Source organism: Ictalurus punctatus, chromosome 2 (genome assembly GCF_001660625.3).
Source record: "Ictalurus punctatus breed USDA103 chromosome 2, Coco_2.0, whole genome shotgun sequence".
Lineage (NCBI taxonomy): Eukaryota > Metazoa > Chordata > Actinopteri > Siluriformes > Ictaluridae > Ictalurus > Ictalurus punctatus.
Window position 1 is genome coordinate 32258706 of NC_030417.2, and position 26142 is coordinate 32284847.

Sequence of the window (26142 nt, forward strand, 5' to 3'; positions counted from 1 at the left end):
TGAGGCACCAACCTTTCTTTCTTTTCATCCTGCAGATTGCACAAACAATTGCTTATCTGTATTTTATCTGGTGATGAAAAAGAGTTCAAAGGAAGCTTTTTAGTAAACTGATATCTTAAAGGATTTCCTAAAATCCCATACATTACTCACTATAAATGAATTTCCACATTCATCTCTACATCAAAGCAAACCGGAGAATGCTTTAACTTAGCAGTGTGTGCGTGTGTGTGTGTGTGGGTGTGGGTGTATATGTGTGTTCTACAGATGGGCGTTCAATTTACAAGAGCAGGCGTTTAAAAATATATAGAATACCCAATGTTTTTATGGCAGCCCCCTAGTGCTCATCATCCTTGGCACATTTTCAGGAGAATGATTTTTAACAAGTCCCTGGTCAGCTTCATTTTATGGGCTCAGTACGCTCTTTTTGAATGCAGACACATTACTTTAGTCCACTGATGGCAATGGTACACTGTCCTCTCAGCACTCAAATGGTTGCATCATAATCTGAGGCATGAGGGAATGGATCTGTATGTTTAAAAGTACCTTTATTAGCCAAGTATCTAAATTTATAGGGAATTCTGGCCTAGTAGTAATTAGTAATTCTTGCAAAAATCCAGTAATTATTCAATAAATAAAAAAAAGATGGACATGAAGGGTTATTTATTAATAAGATGAACAGGAAGGCACTTATAGGTACCAGACAGGTATTGATTTCCTTCATACTGTATTGCATGGTAACTGTGAAGCAGTCTGGGAAAATCCGTTAGATGTGGCTGTGGCTGAATTCTGGGGGGGAAAAGGACCAAAATTGGGGTTTGACATCTGCATAAAAATGTCTAGAAACTTGCTCTTTAAAGCCTTATTAAGATTGGATTAGTTTATCAAGGGGAATTTTTTTTGTCTTCTCAGTGATACAAATCTGACAGAAACAAAATGACTAAACGAGATGTGTTTCTCGCAGGATGTATTTTCTACAAACATGGATGTTTACGTCACACAGTCATATGACCATGTTTCCATTCATAACATGACGTCCAAGCAGTCAGATGTGCACTGGAGTAGAGAAGAGGTGTTATTATTATTTCAGTTTGGGGCAAACCAAAGATCCAGCAACAATTTGAGAATACAATAATCCTAAAGTATTTGAGAAGCATCCATTTTTCATTTCGTGACTTAATACTTAAGATTACTATCTGGGGGAGGGTCACTGATACCTGCGTTATGAGACTGTATACAGCAAGTAGCAGCAGTCAAACATCTTTTTTTTCCAAAATGAGGTGACACCTGCGTAGAAAATGATGGACATTTGCATCCAGACAGGATTACAATTATAAGGTGACTGCTAAGTTTGGCACAAAACAGTAAGTAATTCTGCTTGTAAATTTCTCAAAGGAGGCCTGAGAAAATCATAAACAATCTGGAAGGAAATTGTCACAGAGGAGCACCTGTAAAATAGGAAATTACTCCAGAACCCCCATTTAAATGTAATCCCATCCAGACAGGGTTTAAGTATGATTTCCTCACACAGTGAATGTCAGGCTTTGATAAAATTGTTGGGTAGTTACATGTCATAGTGTAATGGATATAACCCTAATCGATTCAGTTTGCAATCAAATAACGGCTGTCAATTTGTTTGTGATGTTCCTGAGCTGTTACATCATGATCAAGACAGAGAAGAGCACTTTACAATCTGTACAGATGATAGTGGACAAAGTACTAAAATGTATAAATGACCTAATATAAGGTTTGGAAGTTGTTAACAGAAAAAAAAAAACTGAATGAATTAACCAGTGATTATTTTAGCATGGATGCTAGCATGAGCAGAGATCATTTGAGAAAAGACGTGATGATAAGGCTTGTGTTTATACGCCGCGAGTGACTTACATTTACATTTATTCATTTAGCAGACGCTTTTATCCAAAGCAACTTATAAATGAGAAGATACAAGCAAAGTGATATATCAAGCAGAGAACAATACAAGTAGTGCTACCATACAAGATCTATTAATTGAGTTATAAAAGAAGCAAAGTGCACAGAGTAGAGGTGTAAGTGCCAGAGTAAGGGTTTGTTTTTGTTTTTATTAGGGGTTAGTTAAGTGTTCACGGAAGAGGTGGGTCTTTAGCTGTTTTTTGAATATAGTGACAGATTCTGTGGTCCAGATTGAGGTTGGAAGTCATTCCACAATTGAGGGACGCTTAGTGTGAAAGTTCTGGAAAGGGACCTTGAGCCACTCTGAGTATGTACTACTAAACGTCAAACGCAGATTGCGTGAGGGAACGTAAGCCTTAAGGAGAGTGTTGACGTAGGGGGTGCTGTTCCTGACAAGGTCTTGTACGTGAGAATCAAGGCCTTGAATTTGATTCGGGCGGCTACAGGAAGCCAGTGGAGGGAGACGAAGAGGGGTGTGCTGTCGGTTCTTTTTGTCGTGTTGAAGACGAGGCATGCTGCTGCGTTCTGAATCATTTGAAGGGGTTTGATGGAGCTGGCTGGGAGGCCCGAGAGCAGTTCATTGCAATAGTCCAGTTTTGATATGACAAGAGCCTGGACTATTAGCTGTGTAGCCTGTTCTGTGGGATAGTGTCTGATTGTCTTGATGTTGTACAGAATGAACCTACAAGACCGTGCAGTTGTTGAAATGAAACTTACCTCAGGTGATGAGAGACTGGTGTGGATGCTGCTGATGAACAAAGTGATTATATGTACATTTCCCATTGTAAACTTATAATTCTAGCGATGTTTAACTTTATATACGTAGATTAGGGCAATTAGTATATTAGTAGATTAATTAAGGTCTATGGTGTAAATATTATCATTTTAATCATCTGGTTGTCCTTTTTATTTCAAATCAACTATTCTGATTTTAAGCATGGAATGACTGCTGGCCTGTCTGGCTGTAGGCTGTGAAGCAAGGTTGATATAAAGATAGATGTAGTTTTAATAATCATTATGATAATTCGCATATTTGATTTATTACACATGAAATTAAAATGTGAATGAAATCAATAAATCAGTGTGTTGCTGTCTTTCAGTGCAGATGGAATACAATCTTCAAATGCAATTTTCTGTATTTCATTTCAGACTTTAAAATGCTATGGCTTTACTTGTGAATGTGCAAACGAAACCATGTAGTTCTCAAAATTGCTTATATGGTTTTTCCAGGTCACCACACATATAAATGCTGACAGTGAGCTATGCCCATTAGTGTTTTTCCAGCTTTTCCTTCTGCTCTTGTACAGGTCTCTTTCAACTGTCAGAATTAAGTAGAGAATCTGTGTGTGTGTGTGTGTGGGGGGGGGGGGGGGGGGGGGGTGAGCAAGGGAGGCAGAGACAAAGAGATCAGTAGACAAGATCTGTGGTGTGTTATTGATCTTTGTGAAGCACATTGGGTATGTAGACAACAGAGAAATATCCAGGATGTGAAAAAGGGAGTATGGAAAAATGCAAGATATGCATATGACTCAAACATTGGAAAGGTTTCATCAAGCGAGAGTCTGTCCCTGGAACATACCTTGGATAGTATTAGGCTAGATGTAAATGTAGCTAATGTTGATAAAGGACAAAGACAAATGCATTTCCAAATTGTCTCCAGTCTGATTCCAGTTTTAAGTCTTTGAGCTGTAGTCCGAGTCAGTTCTCAGTTCTCTGATGTACAACTGTGAGCTGCAAGTCTTTAAGCTGAAGTTTCAAGTCTTTGAGTCACAGGTCACTGTCAAAAGTCTTAATTCTCAGAACTACAAGTCCAAGTCATCTTTCATTTTTCTGAACTAAATTTAGAGTCATGTCTCAAGTGTCTGAGTTACAAGTCAAATCTCAAGTCTTTGATCTGAAGTATGAGTCAAATCTCAAGTCTCCGAACTACAAGTCCTAATCAAGTCTCAATTTCTGAGCCACAGGTAGGAGTCAAGTCTCAAGTCTCAGAACTCCAAGTCAAGTGTCTGTGATGAAGTCCAAGTTGAATCTCATATCTATGAACCAAAGTCTTTGAGCTGAAGTCAGAGTCAAGTCTTGAGTCTCTGAGCTACAAGTCCAAGTCAAGTCTCAAGTCTATGAACTGAAATCTGAGTCAAGTCTTATATCTTTGAGCTACAAATCTGAGTAAAGTTTCAATTTTCTGATAAACAAGTTTGTAACTCATGCCCTGTTAATTAACACCCAAACTGTAAATGTATTATTTGTAGAGAATTGCTTTTTGTACACAAGTATGTGAATGTTTTCTTGTACATAAGAATTTGTTTTTTCAAAGCATCATCGATATTTTGACTGCATGACCAGGTCAAACAGCGAGCACCTATTCATTCGTTTTAGAGAAAACATGGTGATTGAATATGTATGCAAACATGTGAATAAAAGTTCTTTGGATGTTATCATCCTAGCTGCCTGAAGACACAAACAGAAACCCCAGAGAAGCTTCCAGAACATACTGAAGTCAATGTGCTAAGGCCGTCTTGGGTTTCTAACCGGCTTTGGTTTCTGGTTGAGCAATATGTTTTTAGCAAGCTAACCTTTAAGAGCAAGAGCAGGATGTCTTGTAAAAAATAAATAAATAAATAAATAAAATTTGGACACAAGTTGATGTTCTCTTTTTTGTACTTTGACCTGGATATTTAGTAGACTGCTAGCCTATTTATGGTAATCTGCTTTATTTAAACTAAAAAAAAAAACACGACCCTGTAATTGTCTGTCCTGACAGCAGCCATGCACAGTACACTATGTACTTGATTCTAGGATGCACACCAGATACAAGCAATACTAGACACTTTTTGTCATCCATTGTTGTCGAAACCTAAGCACGTAATACCCACACACACACACACACACACACACACACACACACACACACACAATAGGCATTCATACATAACCTAGAAACGTCTTTACCAACCACCTGGGTCCAATTTCCACAACATTTGTGCAGCATTGAAATAAAGTAGAAAAACAGGACAAAGGTGTTCTACTGAAAGGCGGTGGATGGGTTCCTAATATAAGCCCCTTCATGTGTGTGTGTGTGTGTGTGTGTGTGTGTGTGTGTGTGTGTGTGTGTGTGTGTGTGTGTGTGTGTGTATGTGGAGGGTAATCACAAAATGGTATGGTTAGTTTTTCTAATAGGACAATACTGTAAGGTTTTAAATGTCATCTTAGTTATAAGCCATCAATTACATTCTGCATACTTCTTGATTATGCTGAGAGTTGATCATTCAACAAAAAACATATTTGTTCAGTGTTGTATTAACAAGTATTGTTATATACAAGTACATGCACATGATGTTCAATCTTAACAAATGGAGCAAATTGGACTTTTATGTGGAATATAGTCAAGCCAAAATATTTTGGCAAGAAAAACTATATAACATATTAGATTATACATATTCACATATATTATACATATACACATTCATATAGACATATTCATTATTATAGCAGAAATGACAAATGACAGAAATGTCATTGTCCGTTATATGTCCAGAAATTATATCCTAGGAAAAATGTAATTATTTCAAATTCAGAAAAATATCTGATCTAGACCTGAATACAAAGTTTGCATCAATCATGGATTTTGGATTTTACAAATGCACAAACATATAGCAAAATAAGGAGAAATACTATTATATATTTAGGTAATCCTTTAATTTCACACTTCAGAGCAGACACACTACAAAACATCTATAGTACGTCATGAAGCAGTCTATCAACAGATTCTCAGATTATTACTAGTTATCTATTTTTTCATTAAAGGTACACTATGTAACGTTTGGCCCTCTAGTGGTTAAAAATAAACTGCATGCATTTTGTGGAAGAACACTAGTGTTTCAATTTCAACCCCTTTAGTAGTTTTTTAAAAAAAAAGAAAGAATGACGTATATCCATTTTCCCTCACACTTAACAGTGCCGCAAACCATATTTATCCGCACAGACGCGCAGAGCTGAAGCACAACTAAGCACAGTGTTCTTCCAAAAAATGCATGCAGTTTTATTTTTAACCACTAGAGGGCTAAAGGTAAAGGTACTTACAAACGTAACATTGTGTACCTTTAATGTAAATAGATGACTAGTTGTGGAGAATCTGTTGATAGGCTGCTGCTTCTCTCTGTTTATGGATATGACGAGACACGCACTGGTGAATAACATATGTACGCATTTTCCTGCGAAATCCATCCCGAGAGTTCTAAAATATAAATACTTACAATAGGCTTACCGTCAGAATCAGAGTAAGGCAAAAACGCAGTTTGGAAGATGTATTTATGATGTACTTACTCATTGTTTAAATTTTGTTTATTTAAAAAAAAAAGTTACCTAGCGTACCTTTAAATTAACATGAACTAAATGTGAAGTTGATAGAACTAGGTGGAGTTCATAGATTGTAGATGATCTACTAGGAGTTTAAGGGATTTAAGTGATTAAAGGAATTTTCTCTGTGTGTGCACAGGAGCATCCGCTGCCTTAGGAACATCATTCATTGGAATTTGATTACGGCTTTCATCCTGCGCAATGCTACATGGTTCGTAGTGCAACTGACCATGAACCCAGAGGTGCATGAGAGCAATGTGGTGAGTGCAAGCACATACACATACGATCAAGCACACACACATCTAATTATTGATCTTCAACTTTACTTGGCATTTTTTATGCTAAACACAATCCACATTAACACTCTCAATCCTAAATGCCAACCTGTTCAGTATACATGGTCACTATATAGAGTGTAACTTGGTGTTGGAGACCCAAGTAGTGAACAAAAAATCCACAATAAAAGACCATTTAAGATTCAGTTCCAAAAAAATGTTTTAATAAAATGAGATGTCAGAAGGTGCTTGTTGAAAATTAAATACCTAATAGAAGGGCATGGTGGCTTAGTGGTTAGCACACTCAATTCCCATCTCCACCCTGTGTGCCTGGAGTTTTTTATTCTCCCCATGCTTCGGGGGTTTCCTCTGGGTACTCCAGTTTCCTCCCCAGTCCAAAGACATGCATTGTAGGCTGATTCGCATTTCCAGATTGTCAATAATGTGCACATGGTGTGAGTGTGTGTGTGTGTGTGTGTGTGTGTGTGTGTGTGTGTGTGTGTGTGTGTGTGTGTGTGTGTGTGATTGTGCCCTGCAATGGGTTGATACCCTGTCAAAGTTATCCCCTGCCTTGTGCCCTCAGTTCCCGGGCATAGTCTCCAGGCTCCATGTGAGCTTGTGAAGGATAATCAGTACAGAAAGTACTGGATGGATGGACAGATGGATGACCTGTAATTGTAAATAAAATATAACTATTCAGAGCCCTTTTCCTACCTCAACTGGCACAAGTTCATTTAGTCAACATGTTTAATATAGGATAGAATTTGATAGATTTCTTGTTGTAAATATTATCAAAATATGAACACACATCCACATACAGACATAATGTATATACATAAATACACGCATCAGCAGTAAAAAAGTAGGTGTAGGACACATATTTCCCAGAGAAACATGCTGTTTTGGATAATTCACAAGCGAAGTACTTCTGAGGCTGGACAAGGTAGATATCCGAAATGGTGGATGATTTAAAAGCTGTTGTCAAAAATGACATTCATCCTGTTGGGTTTTCAAATTTAGACGGGTGTTGTTCCTTCCGTTTCCTCGCTTCATTGCTCCGGTAACATCAACAAGCAGTGCAAAGAGAGAGATGTCATTAATGTTGCATCCATTACTGTTGAATTGTCTCAGCACTGGAAAGGGGAAATCCTTCATTCTGATGGTGCAAAGGTTCTCAGCCAAAAAAAATGTAAAATACATGTAAGGGCTAATCCACGCCTAGGTGAGCATTACACTATTTTAATGCATGACATGGGGCAAAGAACCTAATGCACACTTAGCCGTGGATTATCCCGCTCATACTATGATCACTTGCCATAACTGATAAGTTAAAGGTGTGATTGATGTTTACAATGGAAAATAGGACTGAAAGGATAAGAAGTAGTTAATTTTCACTATATGTTTTATATAGTTCAAGTTCAAGTTCAGTGGGTATATGGGTCGTTAGATCTAGAATTCTGCCTACTCTAAATCATACACATAGATAAAGCAGTGCGAGAGAGAGAGAGAGAGAGAGAGAGAGAGAGAGAGAGAGAGAGAGAGAGAGAGATTGTGAGTGTGTGAATTACCTGCTTCTGTGCCGCATCTCTACTCATAACGAAGCTTTGAGTTTAACTTCTGTATGCAGCTATAACTGTATGTTACTATGTTTACACTTGTTTATATGCAGCAGATTAATTCAGAACGGTGATTAAACTGACTGGAACTACCTGTGCATTACACAGTTTGAACGCACACCTTCCAGCCAATCAGAATCGAGTATTCAGACAGACCATGGTATAAATATAAGCCTCACATACAGTATAACAATGAAAACTGGATCCTGCTATGTAGAAATATGACACACGTATTACAGTATGAGCAAGTAAGTTCAGAGCCTATGCCCTCTGTTCTGAGTTCTTTAATATATACATAATCAGAGAATTGAGATGGCAAAGGCAAATTAAAATACCATGCCAAAATGAATCGACATTTACAGTACACACAAAGATAGCAAAGATTCCCATATGTGTACTGTAAATCTTCACATCCTCTCGCCCCCTTCTAATACAAACCTTCATTTTCTCTCAGTTCCTCTCCCACACGTAGCACAGACTGAGTAGCCTCATGCCCTCTGTCTCCACCTTCCTCACTCTAACACAAACACATACATATATACACATTGTGTATATATTTATTGAATTGGAGGCCCAATTTTGGCACAATGCATGCCGTTTCTGTGGTCCGTCTGAGACTCTGAGCAGACCTGTAATGCCGGCTGCCTTACAAGCATACATTGGTGTGTGTGCATGTTAGAGAGAGAGAGAGAGAGAGAGAGAGAGAGAGAGATTTCATGTGCCTGAATAAACAGCTTGAGCACCGAGTAGCTGTCAGATGAGCCCCCCCCCCCCCCACCCACCCCCACCCCACACACACACACACACACACACACTTCTGTGTGCTACTTTAATGAACTCCTCAAAACTGAGAAAATTAATTAACATAACGCCTTGTCAATAGCAGACCCAGAGGAACCTCTCGAACACACATCAGCAGAAGTATGTTTGCCCTGCCATACGGCTCCGTGTTTTCAAACTGCTCGACACATGTTAGATGTACAGTACACATTGCTGTGCCGTACACACTCTGTGATACAGCATGTACCGTCTAGTCTCATCTAATTCACTGTAGTTTAAATGTACATCCAGGGGCTAAACAGCATTCGCCATGCTTTCCAAAGGGTCAGCGTTACTGATAACTCCTCATAGAATGATCAAGAACTTGTAGGCATCTTGTATGTGGGAGAAAGTGCGCTTTAAAATAGAAACGATCGAATCAAACACCCCCCCCCCCCCCCCCCCCCCCCCCCCTGAATTTCTGCACTGCACTTTTCTTGAAAGGCAAGGGATAATGGTGCAATCATGTTATCTCGGAGTAAATGTAATTACAGTCTAAAAGTGTTCATGTCAAGCTCTGAGTGGTGATACTGAGTCAGAGCTTAAAATGCCTTAAAATGGGATCTTTATTATACATTTGTAGTAATGATTTAGAAGTGATAATACATGGATTTAAAAACATGGTGTTATTTCACGAAGAAACATGTAAAACTGTTCATATTGAGATGTTTTCTCTAAGGAAATATTTATGGAAGGAGTCTACAGTGACAAAGACTAACAGTCAATAAGTCTTCATGACAGATTTTTATGCATCCCATTTTCTTGTTAACATCCCGTAACAAGCTGTGTATTTTCTTTTGTCTTATTAACTTTAAGAAAAAAAAGAGCGGGAAAAAAAATTTGTTATAGCTACAGTAATGTAAAGGATAACAGGAACTAACTTGTTTTCCAGACATTTGCATTAAATGTATCATGAAAATGTTTTTAACTACTGTTGTTTATTAATAAGTGTAAAATATATATATATATATATATATCATTTGTTGCCAAAATCAATTAAACTGTTGGTAAAATGAATTAACATAACAACAGAAGTGTGTTTGCCCTGCCATACAAACTGTTTGACATCATAAATGTAAAAAATAGAAAAGCTTTTGTTGCCAAAATCAATTAAATTGCTGGCAAAATGAATTAACATAACACAACAGAAGTGCGTTTGCTTTGCCATACTAACTGCTCGATGTCGTAAATGTAAAAAAAAAAAAATTTTAAAAAAGAAAGAAAAGAAAAGAAAAAGAAAACGCTTTTGTTAGCAAAATGTTGTGGTATAAGAGAAAAAAAACACTCCAGGAAGTGCGTCAGTGTGGTAACTCCGGCCACATCAGGCCACATCACACCACAACATGCCCTGTCATGTTCACTTCTGTTTGTAAGAAACATATGAATGAAACTGTTCATTCATGTAACTCATGACGTGAGAGATGTGTAAATAGTTTTCTTCGAAGAGACTGTAATAAAAAAGTATGTGCATTGAGTAAAAGAACTTACTGACCTATTAATAACTCACAGGCTGAATCATGGAAGCTCGCAAGTTCTAGATTGTTGTTATCCACCTGACATTATTGTCAGCTCACCTGATATCCATTACCTGATTTGTGCAGGGCTACACTTTTCTGTCTGTTTTGTGTTGAAAGTCCTGTGGGGGTTTTTTGTCCATGGTAATGCATGACAACAGAGTGTAACCTCATGATATATAACCAAGGAAAACAGCACATGGTTAAAGGTAACAGTTCCATAGGGGTGTCAATAATTTTGGCACACAAGACAATAATATTATTTTAAAAATTAGTTCTGATAAGGATGATTTTTCGATCAAGAACACAGATTGGCTGAATGGAAAATTTGAATAATTGTGTGTAAGGTTTATTTGATGCAATCAGTTTTGCTCATTTTTTATGAAAGGTGCCAATAATTATAGAGTATTGTATTTAGAGCCATTTTGTTGTGCCACTACATCAAGTGGCACAGGAATCACTTAGCCACAATGTTTAGAAAAGGCTTGTCTCCTCAGATTTTCTGTTAGGCGTGAATGTTATTTAAAAAAAATATATATGTATAGTATTCAAACAGTGATAGTCATTCTCACAACTGAAATGGGAATCTCACCAAAAAAAACACATACACACAAAACTGAAGCATGACTTATCACTCGCTTCCATGTTTCAAAATGTAGCGAGGAGGCGAGAAGACAAGGTGTCAGAAAAATCCACACGAGAGCTTATTCATTCTTTTTGCTCCATTTCATTCATTCCTAAATGGCTGATGCAGAATGAGAGTAATGATCTGTACACTAATAACACTGAAATTAGAAATGGACTTCAGTAGTATCTAATGCTCACTTGGGTTATGCAAGATGTCCAGGAAAGATTAAGAGTTGGGAAAATTCAGGTGAACAAGTTTGAAAGTTTTTTTTTCCCCATTTGAATTCGTTTCATTTTGTCTTGTGAAACAGTGAGTAAGTGAACATCTTATGCCAAGTCAAGTCAAGCATCAAATATGATGGAAATCACTTTGCTTAGTTTTATTCAAAGTATCTTTAATGAGGAGTAAAAGTGCTATTATGCTTTTAAATAAATACTGCAGTAAACATTAAACCCTCCAATCGAGAAGTTTACTCAAGAATTTACGTATGCTAGTAAAAGTGATTTTAGTTACTGACAAATATTGGAAACTAGCTAGTTATTATTATCATGCTAGCTAAAGTTTGAGAGAATAAAACTGTTGTAGCTCTATTCTCTCAAGCCTTAGCAAGCATGAAAATAACTGATGAAAGAATCTAGAGCTATTCCTCACATACAGCGATTTTATCACTGCAAGTCGCCAGTCGCTGTACTACGAAGTCACCAGTAGGCGTTCCAACTACTGGTTCCCATAGTAACATTAAGCAATGGGTGAGCCAACTATCATTCCACTTTTGACAACAAGCCAGTTGTGTTGCCACTAAAATGAAACATTCTAGAGGGAGAGCATTTGTATACAAGATTCACCAGTGTATGCATCACAGAGCATGTGAGGGAAGTGGAGCGGTGTATTCTGCTCAATCGTTCATGGCCCAAATGAACGCTTCACTTACGTACTGCTCACGTTCACCCGTCAAACAATGTTCGCTCAAATCCCACTCTAACATGAAATTTCTCCGTAGTATACTTGTTTCCGATTGTTTGAATAAACGCCTCTATTACAGTAGTAGAGGTAATGTGTATGATATTTGTGGGTGACATTCTGTTACAGGCTGTACTGTTTATGAACTTTTTAATGATTATTTCGCAGCTTTTCAAAGCAGCATTTAAATAAATAATTCTAGAGAAATGTAGTTCCATCATGTTTGGAAATGTAGTGAGAAGAAAGTCAAAAGTATTAGGTGAAGAACAAACACTTAAAAACAGACTTAACTACAGTACATTTTCATTCCTTACTTTCTTTGATTTTTGTTTACGAAAATTCTCCTTTTTAAAAACAACCATTTAGATCAGAATAACTTTTACAGTACATGTAAGTACATTTGACAAATGTTTTAGCAAATTATTTTGAATAACTGTATTTGTTAGTGTCCCATGCCTATTGTATGTCCTGTATATTCCGAAAAAGAAGTAAAACCCACAATTTGCCCTAAGGTGCTCCAAATTTCTGCAGAAAAGACAAGCAATTTAGAGCTGCAATGGCATAAATATTCCAAGACTGTACAAGTGATGTCATTAATAGACTTATCGACAGCAGAGTGCCTCCAAAATGCCTCTTTATTTCTTTTCAAGGAGTGTGTTCTGTAAAACAGATTATTCTGTGAACCAATATCAAATATGAATAGAGACAAAGGAAGCTTTTTATTGTTGGTTTCTACTACTTGAACCCTTTAGGGTAGTAAAGTTAACATGTTTCTGTATGCAGCTTGCAATGTGGAGTTGCCATGTGTGCTATATTGCTGTGGGGAGCTGCTGACCTTTTTTTTTTTACATCATCAAGAAAATGTTCCAATCAGGAAGAAAAATTTTTCTCAATAATTAAAAGACATTTTCTCATTAAAGTCTCGAATCATTTTGATATTTTAGGGTAACTTTTAACTCAAAATAGTTATACATCAGGGTTTGTGGTACAAAGGACTACACTTCCCAACACACACACACTCTACACACTCTAGCTCTCCCAATTTCTGATCACACACACCTAGACTCAATTACACACATTATATATATATATGTATATGTATATGTATATATATATATATATATATGTATATATATATATATATATATATATATATATATATATATATATATATATATATATATATATAGAGAGAGAGAGAGAGAGAGAGAGAGAGAGAGAGAGAGAGAGAGATAGATAGATAGATAGATAGATAGATAGATATAGCAACTGCATCCATCTTTGCCACCTGGCACTCACACCACCTCACTGTTTATCTCTATGTGAACAGCAACACTGCAAATGTTTGATTCCTTACTGAAATTCTGAATAATTATTGCACTCTTGCACCAAGTACTAATAGATTTCACATACGTTACTGTGTACTTTAAAATTCAATATGAAACTTGTCTTCTGTCATGTGTTCCCTTTTTACACACCATTACAGCATATACGCTCAAATCACACACATCAGTTATTTGCTTTCATTACATGCATGATATTCTTAGTCAAATGATTTAGCAGACAGTTGACAGCATTTAGCAAAATGGCACTCGTAATAAATTACCAAGCCAAATTATAAAACGACTTATAATTCAGGTTAATTATCTCCTGCATGTTTTGATTAGGAACTGCAGCTGGTTATCTATTTGTAGTGTTATATAGAGTTATATAGAGTAATATTTCTCTGGTATGGTGTATTGTTTTTGGGGGTTTTTTGCATGTTTGTGCTGCACTGGATTGTATTTGGCCCACATGGTTGACATCTGTGGAATAGAGAGATTAGTAAGTGCATACTGATATGATTATGTAGAGAATTTCCTCTACAATCCTATACAGTATATATTCACACATTATATGCTCAAACACACTTCATGTATAGAAGCTTTTGGATGGATGGATGGATGGATGGATGGATAGATAGATAGATAAATAGATCTTAGATCATTTAAATTTTTCAAATACTCATTATACATCTGAAACACTGATTCTTTACGTATTTTTCTATTTGTTTGTTTAACTATATTCAAAGACACTACAAATATTTGAATGAGCATAATTGTCATATTTGTCTCTCATGCTCTTTCTACATTAAAGTGAAGGTGAATCTGTTTTACTACTATGTATTAAGAGCTAGTTAAGTATGTCATAATTTAAATCCACTCAGAAAAACATCAGTAAAAAGATTTTTAAACATCTCGTGCCATATGTACGCACATGAAAAAGAGGCCATATTTGTGTCCTCTTTAAAGGCGTTTTTTTTTTTTTATAATCTTCCTTTCTCTTGGTCTTGCTGACAGATCTGGTGCAGGCTGGTTACAGCAGCGTATAATTACTTTCATGTGACTAACTTCTTCTGGATGTTTGGTGAGGGCTGCTATCTGCACACGGCCATCGTGCTGACTTACTCCACTGATAAGCTCAGGAAGTGGATGTTCATCTGTATTGGCTGGTGTGAGTATTGTTATTCATTCAGAAAGTTAATTAATGTTCATTGTAATGTTCTGTTATGACACTGTGTTACACTTTATTTGGATAGCCCACTTTAGACACTCTACAAACAAAACAAAAATCATCCATAGATGGTCAACAACTTGTCATGTGACTGACATCAGCCACCCCGGTAATCAACTAATTCTACACAATATGTTAACAGTTAGGGTGCACGGTGACTTAGAGGTTAGCACATTCTCCTCACACTTCCAGGGTTGGGGGTTTGATTCGCGCCATGGCTCTGTGTGTGTGGAGTTTGCATGTTCTCCCCATGCTGTGAGGGTTTCCTCCGGGTACGCCGGTTTCCTCCCCCAGTCCAGAGCCATACATGGTAGGCTGATTGTCATGTCCAAAGTGTCCGTAATGTATGAATGGGTGTCTGAAGGTGTATGTGATTATGCCCTGTGATGGATTGGCACTCCGTCCAGGGTGTACCCCACCTTGTGCCCGATGCGCCCTGGGATACGCTCCAGGTTCCACGCAACCCAGTAGGATAAGCGGTATAGAAGATGGACAGATGAATGGATGTTAAGAATTTATGGCTGCTGTTATTTAGTAGATATAGACACTCAGTAGCAGGGGTAATCAACTAAATTTCGGAAAGGTCCAATGACGCGAATGAGCAAATAACCTGATAGAATTGCAACAACAGTAACCTTTTAATGCTTAGCTATTAACGATTAGTTTGTCGACATAAAGGAGACAATTTTAAGAGGTTACATTTTGTGTCAGACTGGCACTGCTTTTTACTAATGATGCAGATAAGTTCCTTTCACTTTATTTGGATTGTCCAGCTTTTAGTTATTGAGGTTTAGTGGATCATGGAAAAATCTACCCATACCTAGTTCAATCACAAGTTCAGATTCAGTTCATGTTGATTCTGATGTTTTTTTTTTTTAATAACCATCCACAGGAGGTCTGTAGTGCACCAGAAACAGAGAATTTTTACACTTTAATAGAACCTTAAATGTAACTGAATATGTGCCGTGGCCTGGGAAAACACATACCTGTAGTAAAATTTTTACCTTTTCTTGCTATATATAGTTCTAAAAACTACAGGCTTTCTTCGATTGAAATATATTTTTCTTACAGTACAGTATTTTGATCACAAGTAAAGTTCTAGCATTTTATATTCTGGTTACTCCCAAAAGTGAAAAGGGGGGAAACTGCATTTAAATTGATTAGGGTTATGTTTATTTTGTCCATAGCATGTAGCTATCCCGAAAATTGATCAAAGACTGACATTAGCTAGCGAGGTTTTAGGCAGCTTTAGGCAGACTGACTGTTTTTACCAGTGCATTTATAAAACTGGCTCCTTACCCAACATGATCTTTAGAGGAAGATGGTCTAGGCAAAAGTAAATCAACCATTTCCACATCAATCTGGTCTTATGTTTTTGTCATTTCTTAAAGTCAAAGTGTCAAAACTTATTTGATCTAAACCAGATTTTTCATGTTTCCCAGAACACTACACATACATGAGAACTGATGGATTTGTACTTTAAAATGATGCGCAAGTGGCTGCTATATTCAACTATCAATAGGTGACCAAATGGGCATTATCATAATTGTGTTGTTTATTGTTCAGCTGTGGAAAATAATAAGAGTGGGTGGCATTTGTTTCTCTCAACAGGTATTCCCTTTCCTATCATCGTTGCATGGGCCATTGGTAAGCTGTATTACGACAATGAAAAGTAAGTGCCCTTTATGCTTGAGTTGTTCTGCTCTTTTGACATCTCTCTCTCTCTCTGTATGTCTGTCTGTCTCTCTCTCTCTCTCTCTCTCTCTCTCTCTCTCTCTCTCTCTCTCTCTCTCTCTCTCTCTTCCACACATAAACAAATCCTTCTCCAACCAGTAATAAAAGTTCAATAATCCAACAGGTTGTAACTGCTTTATCTGTAATTACCTTCTTCAACACATCACTGTGGATACAAATTATTGTAGTCATTTTCAAGTTTTGTTCATGTCATCAAGTTTCTGGCCAGGCCTGACGTGCTGTTCAATTCAGCTATTGAGTTAAGTGCTCAAACACTTGTCACCAAACATAATCCTTTATATTTTCTATAGATTTATACCACAGCCCTGTTCATTTTTTTATTTTGATACTGGTCAGAAGGTGTTGGTTTATTTTCCATAACAGCAGCTCTGACAGTACAGTATTTCTGCAAGGTTTAAATGAATGCACTAATTCTAATACATTATTGTTTCTATAGTAATAACTTACACAGGGACTTGTAGGGCATATGTTTCACTTTAAATGTGTGTGGTTATTAGTTTTCTAAATGGATGCATTTGCTTAGCACTTTCGATAGGTGCCTCTTTATAACTCTCAAAGGTAAAGTTGTAAATTTACTTTTTTCAACTCAGAAATGGGCTTTTTTGGTAACATGGCAATCTGTATTTTTTGTCTTAATAACAATAAGATAGACAATGAGACTCTGCTGAAAGAATTACTCTTTAGAGCTGTTATAACTCATTAAACATAACTATAAATGGATTTTTAAAAAATGTGCAAAGTGTTGTTCTTTAATTCAGTTGTGCCACATGCAAAACCCCCATTGAATAGATTACTGTACCTTCATTCATGAGCTATTAATTCTAAATAAAATTTTACTTCTGGAGACTTTTAATAAAAATGTTCTTCTTTCCCAAATATAAAAAATTATTTCACTCATTTTAACATCAACCATCAAAACTTTGAAATGTGTGTCTGAAATATTCTTTACCACACACCATAATGAACAGGCATCCATAATGCATTGAATCATGATAAGATATTATCTGAGTGTACACCATGCCAGTTTTAGTTTAGCTTTTGAAATGAACTATAATCAACAGCACATGAAGTAGATTCCCATGCAGGCGTCATCAGCAAAAAGTGTTAGTATTTAAAGCTGCTCTGTAATTGATTTTGGCAGCCAGAATGCATTGCCTTTTCATAACTTTGACCTCCCAGAATCTTCGCTGCCAGGCAGTCGTTTTATCTGCTCTACACTGGAGATCTGACTCAGAAACACACACAAACACTTAAATGCCAAACATACACATGGGATGAGCCTGTTAGCATCTGAACGTGTCAATCTGCAAACTGTTCCAAGATCATAAACCGCAAACTGCATATTGCTCCAACTGCTTTTCTTCTCTCTTATACACACGCACATATGGTGTGATTAAATGCCCAACTGAACAGAGATTATTCGATAAACAAATCTGACCATATCTCAGCCAAGGGCCAGCATTTTCTGTCCTTCTTTGTTCTTCAAAAGGGCCTGCTTTTAATTCTCAAAGCATTTTTGTCATGTTTCATAAGATCAATTTCTAATGTTTTGAAGGTTATTTCACTTTAAAGTAATCACTTTTTTTGGATTTGTTCCACGTCACACCCTTCTTTGCTCTAAATCTCCATACTTTTTCATCTCCACTACGAGTGCCTGTAGAAATGGGGCAGGCATTTTAGCCACGCTTAACTGAATGCCGTTGGAGATTGAAAGAAATGAACTGAATGAATGGCATAGAGCTCATCAGTGAAAGGTTTTGAGGATGCATTTCTTTTCTGCATTTTATTGAAGGATTACCTTGGCTTTCTTCTGTTCTATGTGACTGCAGGTGCTGGTTTGGAAAACGAGCTGGTGTTTATACTGACTACATCTATCAGGGCCCCATGATCCTTGTTCTTCTGGTAAGTTAGAGTCCTGTGTGTTTCAAATGAGCCATTAGTAAAAATTAGCACTACAATTTTGTGAGATTTACATAGTTAAGTCTAATTAATTACATCATTCAAGTAGAAAATTCAGCACCTAATATTTGAGCAGCTGTGAAAATTCAGGTTCAAATAATTGAGATGTTAGAAATTCAGGGAGAACAACCAGAACACAGATGAAGAGCAAATGAGCCCGGACTAAAAGAACTCAATCCTGGTTAAGACTTTTTTAAAGTCTTATACATCATTGTCATTTGAAAAAGAGGAAAAAAGCATTTTCAACACTGTTGTATTTAATTTCGGTTTTGTATAGCACTTTTAACACTAGACACTGTCACAAAGCAGCTTTACAGAAATCTGGATACGTAGTTAGATCTAGGTCCCTGATGAACAAACCAAAGGCGAGAGTGGCAATAAAAAACTCCATGAGATGACATGAGAAAGAAACTTTGAGAGGAACTGGATTAAAAAATGAACTCATACTCAACCCACAGACCTAGGATAATGGGATTATTAAGCAAGTCATTATATTACAACTTTTATTTGACTAATATAGCTCTTTAATAGTTTACTGGAGCAGTTTACTGGTGTAGTTTATTGGAGCAGTGGTGACTCAGTGGTAAAGGCTCTGGGTTACTGATCAGAAGGTCAGGGGCTCAAGCCCCAGCATTGCCAAGTTGCCACTGTTGGGCCCTTGAGCAAAGCCCTTAACCCTATCCCAGGGGTGATGTATCAATGCTGACCCTGGGCTAAAATTACTTTTGTTTTGATGCACTGAAAATCTTTTCATATAAAGGGAATATAGTAGATTAATGTGATGTATGTCATGTACAGTGCCTTCCACTAATATTGGCACCCTTGGTAAATATGAGCAAAGAGGGCTGAAAAATTTTAGTCTTTATTGTTTAACCTTTTGATCTTTTGTTAAAAAAAAAATTCACAAAAATACTCTCTCATGGATATCAAACAATTGCAAACAAAACACAGGTTTGTCCAAAAAAATATATCTTTGTTAAATATAGATGTGACATACTTCCTCTTCCAGGTTGATTCATAACAATTCCAGTAGACTAGAATTTCTTAATTATTGCCCTGATGGTAGAAATGGGCATTTTCAGTGCTTGTGCTATTTTCTTAGAGCCATTTCCCAATTTGTGAAGCTCAACAACCTTTTGCCGCACATCACAGATATATTCCTTGGTCTTAACCAATGTTATGAATGAATAAGGGAATTTGGAATCTGTGTGACCTCATATTTATACCCTTGTGAAACAGGAAGTGATGGTTGTACAATTTCCTGTTCCTAGTCACCCAGTTGTACTAAAAAAAAAAAAAATATCGATGGGAATATACTTCAACTATATTTTTCTCATATGAATTCATATGGGTGCCAATAATTGTTGCACACCTATATTTAACAAAGATTTTTTAAAACAAACCTGTGTTTTGTTTGCAATTGTTTTTATATCCATGGGAGTATTTTTTAACAAAAGATAGCAAGGTTAAAAAATACATAAAATTTTTTGCTTATATTTACCAAGGGTGCCAAAATTAGTGGAGGGCACTGTATTTATTAAATTATTATATAGGAACATATTGGTTCCTATATGAGTGATATTGTCCAGCTTTTCCCAATAATAACCTCTCTCATGTTTCCTCTCTCTTTTCTACAGATCAACTTTATTTTCCTTTTCAACATAGTGAGGATCCTGATGACAAAGCTAAGAGCCTCCACCACATCAGAGACGATTCAGTACAGGTGAGCCAATGAGAGTAGCTTAACAAGACTAAGAAAGTCTGGGTTTACTATCAGAAATGCTTTGTTATTTGTTTACAGTGTTAGTTACAGATACTTTTAGTACAGATTAGTTACCGTCAGCTCCAGAATTAGTGGCATCCTGCACTGACACAACTTTTGATTGGATTAGTATATAATGTGCATATTAACAGAAATTGTCTACCAGGTTTAGGATACATTATAAAGAGTTTATTAGGCATCTTCATCTGGGTCTGTGCATCTCGGTTCAGATTACACTGTGGACAATGAACTGGATGACATCAGTAAAATATATGACATGATTTGCTCTTCCTTGTCTCCTGTCAAACACAATTGGACCTTACTGTAGCTGTTATGCCATGACTGCAATTTTGGTTCTTTCTGCCCATCAAGCAGAAAACCCATATTTTTTACCTCTTGTGAGTTACTGGGGGTGCCGGAATTCTGTTCCGATTTGTTCCATATCATTTTAACCCACGGTATGAAAAAAAAAATCTCCAAGCAACACAATTTGAGATTTGCAGAACATGTATAGTGGCATTTTGGCATCACCTCCATACCAACAAACTATTTGAAAGGTATGCCTTCCATCTAACCAAAAACATAAGCATGTGGAGTTCATTGGAACTGACTGCAAAAAAACTGGTCATATGAAAATAATAGTGCTTTTTTGCAACATACTCGGTGGGTTTATCAGAAATCATTAAAGAGGTTAATTGAGAGGTTTATATAAAGCTGCATTATATATAAAGATGCATTTCCTATTTTTTCACCCAGAAGTAATCAGAGGTGTACTTACTGTATACTGTAGATTTAATATATACAGTAAGAGTTTGCTTTAAGGTAGATGGAAAGCGATCCATTAAATGTGTTTTCTTTCAGTCTGTCAGTCATTCTGTATGTGAGTCCTGTATGATGCACATGGCAGCCTGTAGTTGTTATTATTAATGGCTTGCCAGGCACATTCAGTGTCCTGTGGCAAAATAATTCATGGGGTTCAAACCAAATCTATCTTAGTGTCATTGTGTTGAACTGTCAGTGTGACATCCATCTTAACATAAGATTTGCATTATGCAACTTTGCATTCATCTTTATTATCTCTCGCTTGCAACTGATGATTAAAATTCATTCAGTGTAATCTGATTGATTCATTTGCCAATCATTTGATGACAGTAATGAAGCCCTGTCATTTGCAATAATTACATTGTAGGTCTTCCCTTTGATGATGTTTGCTACAATTCTCAATTGGATTTCAATCAAGGAGTTTTTTTTTTTTTTTTTTTGTATTTTTATTTCCAGTCACCATACACAACATCTGAATACAACTCTATAAACAAAAGATCTCCATTTACGCTGTTATTTGCCCCTACTTCTGCATAGGTAAATGCAATTGGGAGCCTGGTGGTGCAGATTTCAGTAAATCCATCTAACAAGGTTTCTTTTCAGTCCATTCAGTATTAAATAAGAGAAAATACGTCACATTTATAAGTGCACAGGTCTCAGTTGCAGCGCAGTCACATTTGCAAACACTTCCATCTCAATTTTGAGCCAGCTGAAGATTGAACCTGACAGTTTGTTAGTCAGTTTTGGGTCACACCTGAACACCTTTACATTCATTTGCAGTGAAATGAAAGACCTCGCTCAAAAATGCCAGGCTGCTGCACTTAAGGGTCCAATGAATAGTTACATTTTAAGCAACATACTAAAGGTTTGCATGTGTTGTTACAAGAACAAAAAAAAACACTCAAGCTCATTTGCTTACTGGGTCTACAGAGGACTACTTCTTTTAAATTAGCAACATGGCAACATGTCAGTTAACAAATAACATATGGCCAAATGTTTGTGGACACCTGACCATAACACTTATATGTGCTTGTTGAACATTCCATTTCAGATTTAGTCCACCTTTGTTGTTAGAATAATCTCCACACTTCTAAGAAGGCTTTCCACTGCATTTTGGAGTGTGGCTGTTGGGATTAATGCCCATTCAGCCACAAGAGCATTAGTGAGGTCAGGTGAGGAGGCCTAGGGTGTAATCATCATTCAAGGTTATCCCAAATGTGTTGAGGTCAGGGCTCTGTGCAGGCCACTCGAGTTCTTTCACATCAGATTTGGCAATCCATGGACCTCGCTTTGTGCACAGGGGCATAGTCATGCTGGAACAGGTTTGGGCCTCTTTGTTCCAGTGAAGGGAAATTGTAATGCTACAGCATACAAAGACATTCAGAATGCATTTTTAACAGCACTGTTCAGAAAGACATTCACTAATATTACTGTTTGCCTACATTTCCTTACTGTCTACCTCACTGTGTTTTTTCCACCACCCTGACTATTCAGCAGCCCCTCAGTATGATATGCACTGCTGAGAACTTTAAGTCAATGCCAACCTTACTGCACAGGCATTTTATCAGATTGCACAAGCAAATTAGCCCACTTTATTTGGAATCATAGCATATCAAGCTGTAAAACTTCAGTTCGTGGTGAGCAAGTTTCTCTAAACGTTCTGACCTGACCTGAGAGTGCTATTTATTACATCTCTTCATTTGTCTTGTTATAGGAAAGCTGTGAAGGCCACTCTGGTCCTGCTGCCTCTCCTCGGCATCACCTACATGCTTTTCTTTGTTAACCCTGGAGAGGACGAGATCTCCCAAATCGTCTTCATCTATTTCAATTCTTTCCTCGAGTCCTTTCAAGTAAGCAATATACTTTTGTAAGTCCTGAAAGAATTACAGCATAAAAACATTTTCCTTTTTGCTGGTAGTGTAATTCAGTTTGTCGGTTGTCTCCATAAAACATTAAATGAATGTAATTATTTCTTTTAAAAGATGACTTTCAAAAGTGAAACATTTACAAAACTGTCACGCTTGTGAAAGTCAGGCCTAATAATAAATTGTTTGCAGTTTGGCTTTTGCCATTTTGGAAAGTCATGTTATATTGACGCTGGCTTGGAAAGCTGCACACAGTTTGAATATGGAAGCGGTTAATTCATTCCTCACATCTCTTTGTTTTAGAAGAGATCTGTGCTTGTGTTGAAGGTATTGAAATATTGATTGAAACATTGCCTTCAAGAGAGAAGTGTCAAATATGTTTAGAAATATGTTTTATTTTTAGAAGAAATTGTGCAGTCCAACCCTCTACTGCTTTCAAAAAAATTACACTAACACCATTTGTCATGCACATATGCAGTGCTTATGTAATTTTATTTGGTAGTGATCCATTGAATTTTATAAACTCCAATAATGTGTCATTAAGCTCAGATAAGGTTCTATAAATAATACAGCATGTGTCACTATTTCCTAGATCACAATGTGTTATACTGGACATCTTTTATAACTAATAATGAATCGTGCATAATTATACAGCAACTGTAATATTTATTTAAAATTAAAAATATTATTAACATTTTAAATGTCATAATTTAGTGCTTCAAGGAAAGTGAACATGTTAAATTATTCATTATACAGTAAGCTATGACACTATTAACATTATTGTTGTATTGTAATATTGATTATAAACATTACATACAGTACATGATAAAGTTAACAAGGAATAATTTATAGAACATTATTAGAGCTTTATGAGGCATTATTAGAGGTTGTTTTTTTTTAAGCTTACAAAGAATTATAAGTACAGTTATAATAATTTATGAATTTGGAATTCACAGAATGTCCTGCCTTTTTAGTTCTGAGTTTGCATTTGTATAAACTCTAATAATGCTTCATAAATCTTTAATAATGCACTTTTTAATAATTTATTGTTAAAAAAAAAAAAGTAATCATATAAAGCTTTCTAGCACTTGTCTTACCAGTAATGCAGGTAAAATATGTATAATAATGTGTTATGATTGTGTACTTTCTGCTATGAAGCCTTATACTATGCTGTTAAACTACTGTAGGACTGCCTTTATGAATATTTATGTACAGTAACAGAGGTTTACGTCAAGCCATTAAAGCATTATGTATTCATTCATTTTTATGAATGCACTTCTAATGTATTACCTGATTCAAAGAAAGTTTTAACAGATTATGTAGTTGAGAGCATGGTGGAGAGCAAGAAATCATCACACAGTAGCTCAATTCATATCTACAGATGTTAAATATCACCCAGTAGAGTTATGGAGAACATCCATTATTGCAAGGATCTAAAAATGGGGGAAATGGCAATTCAAACAGCTTTAATTTAAGAATGCAATGAGAGAATGGTTTGCATTTAAGCAGGAGAATGGTATGGTTATCATATTAAATGTTATTTCATGGAGTAAGAAAGCTGGCACATCTATACTATACCAGCAATAAAAAAAAAAAAATCCTTACTGTTTTTTCCTAATCAGAGTAAAATTGCTTCTGTGTTTCTCTTTTTTTTTTTTTTTTTGCATGCAATTTAGTTTATATGAAACATATGCATGCTTTTTCTGGCTTATTTCACCGTAAATGCATCCTTAAAATGATGTAATCTTTCTTTCTCCACTCGTTTCTCCAGGGTTTCTTCGTGTCTGTGTTTTATTGCTTCCTGAACAGTGAAGTAAGTAAACTCTTTTGCATTCCTCTCCCGCTCTACTCTTTCCTCTTCTTCTAACAACCCTTACTCATTTTATACCCACTGAAGTCTATCCGCATTGTGTCCCCTAGGGAGAATGGTGCTAAAAACACACTCTAAGTCAAAGCTGTCGAAATTCTGAAGTGCAGAACAAGCAAGTCTGAGTAATTTGGCCAGATTCTTAGTCCACACTGCTGGTTTAGGGCATATCCCTAACCTGGGGTAATAGGAGAATTTACAGAGATCAAATGTAAGTTCAGTCAGAGAGAAGAAAAATGATACACACTTCATCCAAGGTCACTTTGAATCGATAACAAAATCCGAAGAACAAAATCTAAGCAAAACAGATCATCTAACCCCGGCCTCATACTGAGAGGACAAACAAGATGTCTACATTAGTGCTAACACTGATCCATGTCCATAACCCAGCAATATAATATAGAGGTTGTCCTCAAATACACTGTCAGCTACAATTTTAAACTAAGCGACACAGCAGGTAGCATTCAAACCTCCCAGCTTCATGTTAGATCCTGAGCTCGGGTTACTGTCTATGTAGAGATTTTCATATCTGTGTGGGTTTCTTCAGGGTTCTCTAGTTTCCACCAACACCCCAAAAATATGCTGGTGGGTGGATTAGCAACTCTGATGATTTTAAAGCATGAATGAATGTTTGAATGGCATTTCCACACTTTCAGAGAGAGCACAAACATGTATTAGATCAAGCTATCTATGACGCATTATATTGCATTAACAATGTGCAGTTGAATGCAAAAGTTTGTTCCCTTAGGACAAAAATATGTAGCAACAAGAGAGTGTGTCATGTTTTACAGACATCCACTTCAAATTCGTGGATAAAATAACAAAATGATATAACTTCAGAAAGTTTTGTACATGATATAAATGTACAATAACTTCTATGCCTTCTGCTCTCTAATCATCTAAGCATATATATATATATATATATATATATATATATATATATATATATATATATATATATATATATATAATCAATGATAACATATTAGCAATTTGTAGATAAATTGGAAAATCTGGACAATATAGGTCACATTATTATAAGGGGAATGCAAAACATTATAATAAAATTTCAAATGTAATTGTAAAGCATAGTATAATGTGTAATAATATGTGTAACAAAATATCATGGTTTTTGTCAGCCATATTAAGTTCACAAGATTAAATTTAAATAGGCGCAAGGGTAATGAGTGTTACATGTAAAAAAAAAAAAAATTCATATATATATATATATATATATATATATATATATATATATATATATATATATATATATATATATATATATATAGAAATACTTTGCTGTCACAAAACCCAATATGGTCTTACATTTGCAAATTTGTAACACTCACATTATATTCAAATATACTAAGTTTAAGGTAATGGCCAAAAGATAATGCTAATACTGATTCATATGGCTTTATTTATATTTGAATTTGAAATTATTTCTCATAAGTTCTGGTTG

At 36.1% G+C, this 26142-nt stretch overlaps 1 protein-coding gene across 1 annotated transcript in view; it reads left to right on the top strand.

Moving 5' to 3' along the window:
* crhr1 (corticotropin releasing hormone receptor 1) overlaps window positions 1-26142 on the top strand; it is a 171865-nt gene that overhangs the window by 129060 nt on the left and 16663 nt on the right. The window contains exons 7-13 of the mRNA XM_017462266.3: window positions 6425-6545; window positions 14437-14590; window positions 16262-16322; window positions 18235-18307; window positions 20002-20087; window positions 22663-22798; window positions 24585-24626. Coding sequence (XP_017317755.1) covers window positions 6425-6545; window positions 14437-14590; window positions 16262-16322; window positions 18235-18307; window positions 20002-20087; window positions 22663-22798; window positions 24585-24626 — 673 coding nt within the window. The remainder of the gene's footprint in view (window positions 1-6424; window positions 6546-14436; window positions 14591-16261; window positions 16323-18234; window positions 18308-20001; window positions 20088-22662; window positions 22799-24584; window positions 24627-26142) is intronic.